This window comes from Arachis ipaensis, chromosome B05 (genome assembly GCF_000816755.2).
Source record: "Arachis ipaensis cultivar K30076 chromosome B05, Araip1.1, whole genome shotgun sequence".
Lineage (NCBI taxonomy): Eukaryota > Viridiplantae > Streptophyta > Magnoliopsida > Fabales > Fabaceae > Arachis > Arachis ipaensis.
In genome coordinates, this window is record NC_029789.2 from 2,052,533 (window position 1) to 2,056,303 (window position 3,771).

Genomic DNA, 3,771 nt, shown 5'->3' on the forward strand with positions numbered 1-3,771 from the left:
ACATATTAATATATGATATAATTTTTTTATATCTTTATTTAAAAGTACTATATTTTGACAAGATATATCAATTTCAACAACTCAAGACCTTCACTTGATTTTGGAAAACTCCTCATCTTTAGGGTTTTATTTCTCCACCTAATTTTATTAACAAAGAACCCCTTCACTGCAAGCCCGCATGCATAGATACTAAGAAAAAGTCAAATCGCCTAATCTAGTTTGACCCAGTTCCACTCCCTTTAAAAAGAATACATCACTGATAAAAAGAAAGGCCCAGCCCAATAGCATTAAGCTGACTTGACGCGCACGGCAACAACATAGGGTATTGGATGGCAGGGACTTAGAATTCTATAAATAGTTATTTAGAGGCTACAATCCGGTTTATTAGCAGATTGTTATTTATTTACTGCAGTTAGTTAGCCTTATTTAGAGAAGAATCTTTTCCGTTAGATTAGGGGTTTGTTACGATATAACTCCAGTTCTCCTTGGTCAAAGTTAAAAATTCTCTCAAATTCTCCTTCCATGCTTGTCAAGCCTCCTCCTTCCATGCTCGTGGGTCGGTTTAAAGCCTTACTTTCACAGCGCCAAGGCTACCCCAAGTCTTTCCCTGCCGAAGAAATTGTTCGAACCTATGGGCTATTGTTGTCAGAACTCACCTCCAATGTGAATCCCATCATTACCGATCTCACTATCATTGCCGGCCAGCAGAGGAAACACGCCAAGGGCATCGCCGATGCCATTTGCAACCGGATTCTTGAGGTCTGTCTCCATTGCTGCGGAAAGTTATCACCTTTTCACATCATTTGTAACGAACAAACCCTACTTTTATTGGGGTCGAAAGTTGTCCCTCTATGGGGGTTGTTTCAATTTTGGCAGTTACCCATAAATCAGCATTTAAGTTTTATTTTTCTTTCCCAATCCTATTTTATATTTTATTTTTTATTTGCTTTACGGTCTTGTTTGATTGCGAACACGACGAAAAGTCATTACTTCTAATTCCAACGGGCTTCATCGTTCCATCTGTTCCATTACTTCCAATTCCAATTGACTTCATCATTCCATCTGTTCTTGCCTCAGATTTATTTGTGTGAGAGTTTACCGCGAGAGAGAATGGATTCTAAATCATTAATTATTATTATTATTATTATTATTATTATTATTATTATTATTATTATTATTCAACTAAGAACAGAGAATTTTAGGATAACATAACTTCCCGGATAACTAGCAATTGGCACATGAATCCCGTAGAAAGGACGAAACTGAGCTTAAGACGCAAGAATAAAACAACGCATTTCAGGTCTTGACTGAACTGGAACGAAATTAGTAGAAGTTGGGGCACGTCCTAGCTGTATCTCATATATTGGAGATTTCAGGGGCAGAGTAATTAAAAACATGTGTTAAGGTTTAAGGTTTATCTTGTCAATAAAGTCTCAACCCTTTGTTAAGATCGAGTCTCAGAGATCACTTTCTCTACCGCCACATAAAAAAAAGGGCATGATGAGAATTGTCTGTAAAGAAATTGTAAAGAATGGCTTTTTAAATGTTACTTTTGCTTCTGAGTTCTAATTTAGCAAATAACAATGATATTCTGTCATGCATTTTTGCTGATATTTGTGCAGCAGAAAATTAGTAAAACTATGCTATAATATTATTTAAATCTCGATTGTTTATATGGTTCCTCAATTGTTTAAATTTATTCTCTCCCAGGTGCCTGCTGATAAAAAACTTCCTTCTCTCTATCTTCTGGACAGTATTGTGAAGAATTTTGGCCAGGAATATGTTAAACACTTCTCTTTACGTCTACCTCAAGTAGGTTAATTAGAGCATGGTTATTTCTACTTATATTTCATTTTTATTTTATTCTGTTACTGAAAGATTGAAACAATTCTATTGTGTGCCAAGGTTTACTGTGAGGCATACAGGCAGGTTCAGCCCAATCTGCATTCTATTCTGCAACGTCTCTTTGGTACCTGGTCAAAGATCTTCCCTCCCTCTGTTCTAAGCAATATTGAAGCTCAATTGCAGTCTTCACCAGCAGTTAATAATCAACAATCCTTTGCTAATCACCTTGGGGAATATGATTTTCGTGGACCGATTCTTGGGGCACATGTCATTAAACCACAATCCTTGCAGCAGATGGAACACTCTAGTTCAATTATGAATAATGTAAGCTTTTGTGTGAAAAATGTGTTGTATGCAAAATTATCAGTGATTTTGTTGATACGTTAAGGCTGTTTGTCATGATTGATGAAAATAAAATTTATGTATATATTTTGTGTTTCTTAATCAGATGTGGCTGCCAAATTTTTGTTTTAATAGAAAGGTGTCTGTTTATACCTGTTAATAGAAAGAGAGATCCTGCTGATAGATAAGCTGCATTTTGACAATGTGTTGGTTTTCATCCTCACAGGTTGGTGGTGATAGGTTGGATTCAACGGGAACTGTAGGTAATACAAGAGAAGGAGGGTTGAATGAATGGCAGCAAAAGAGATTTTCTAGTGATAGTTGGAACATATTTCAAACTTCCAAGACTTATAATCTCAATGATGAACAACAACGTCAAAGTCCAAGAGCTCTTATTGAGGCATATGGTTGTCACAAAAGCCGTGAAATTCCTAGTACTAAGCTTTTGTTGGTGGAGCAGCTTGGAAGAAATGGTTTAGGGAGCAAGTTTCCACTGGCATCATGGCAGGACACTGAAGAAGAGGAGTTTGATTGGAAAGATGTGAATCCAGGATTAGTAGACTGTAGTAGAAACAACAGTTCTATGCAATCAAGTGTTAGATTCTCCAGGAAAAGAAAGTTATCTAATGATCTATCTAATTTTTCACAGTACCCCTTTAATATGGGGGCTACTCATCCTTCCGGCTTGAATCTAGCATTTCCATTGCAAAAACGTCCTAGGAGTCTGTTTGAACCAGTAAACGTTAATAATAACACCAATGTAGGTCATGGCCCAAATAAAACTCAGTTTATACATGACCAATTGCCTAATCAACCTGGACCAATTTCCTCTAACCTGCAAATTCATGGACAAACACCTCAACTACAGTTTTTTCCACCTCAAATTTCATCTTCAACACAAATTAGTCATGGGAGCTCTTTGCAAGGACATGGTGCCTCAATAAGTACGCCCATCTCAAATCCATTACCTGATATGCAGGACCAAAGTCTACAGTTACATGGGGGAACCTTGCCACCTTTATGTCCAAGCCTCCCAACTGCTCCATCACAAATGATGTCTCATCCCCATGCCGATGCTTCAGTGACAAGTCAACCACCACCTGCATATCTTGATTTGATTAGTTCACTAGTGAACCACGGTGTGATCTCGGTAACTAATCCACCCACCAATCCACCCACTGGACTGGTAACTATACTTTTATTAATTTTCCTCCCTTTTTTAGTTTGTTGATTTGAGATAGTAATTTAAATGAACTCGTGTTTTAGGATTCCATTGGGACGGAGTTCCATCCAGATATCTTGAAGGTTCGTCATGAAGGTGTAATCAGTGCCTTATACGGTGATCTTTCTAGACAATGCACGAGCTGCGGTCTCCGATTCAAACGGCAAGATGAGCACAGTAGACATATGGATTGGCACGTGACTAGGAACCGAATGTCAAAAAGCCGGAAGCAGAAGGGGTCTCAAAAGTGGTTTGCAAGTGGGAGCATGTGGCTGAGTGGTGCAGAGGCTTCGGGAAAGGAATCAATTCCAAAGTTGTTGGCTCCTGAGGAGACAGAGGAAATGAAAGATGAGGAAGAGTTG

At 38.2% G+C, this 3,771-nt stretch overlaps 1 protein-coding gene across 1 annotated transcript in view; it reads left to right on the forward strand.

Annotated features, from left to right (window-relative positions):
- Positions 537 to 3,771, forward strand: part of LOC107642409 (polyadenylation and cleavage factor homolog 4) — a 4,146-nt gene continuing 911 nt past the window's right edge. Inside the window, exons 1-6 of the mRNA XM_016345751.2 lie at positions 537 to 759; positions 1,711 to 1,812; positions 1,906 to 2,169; positions 2,414 to 2,905; positions 2,945 to 3,373; positions 3,454 to 3,770. Of these exons, the coding sequence (XP_016201237.2) occupies positions 547 to 759; positions 1,711 to 1,812; positions 1,906 to 2,169; positions 2,414 to 2,905; positions 2,945 to 3,373; positions 3,454 to 3,770 (1,817 nt within the window). The 5' untranslated portion in view covers positions 537 to 546. The remainder of the gene's footprint in view (positions 760 to 1,710; positions 1,813 to 1,905; positions 2,170 to 2,413; positions 2,906 to 2,944; positions 3,374 to 3,453; position 3,771) is intronic.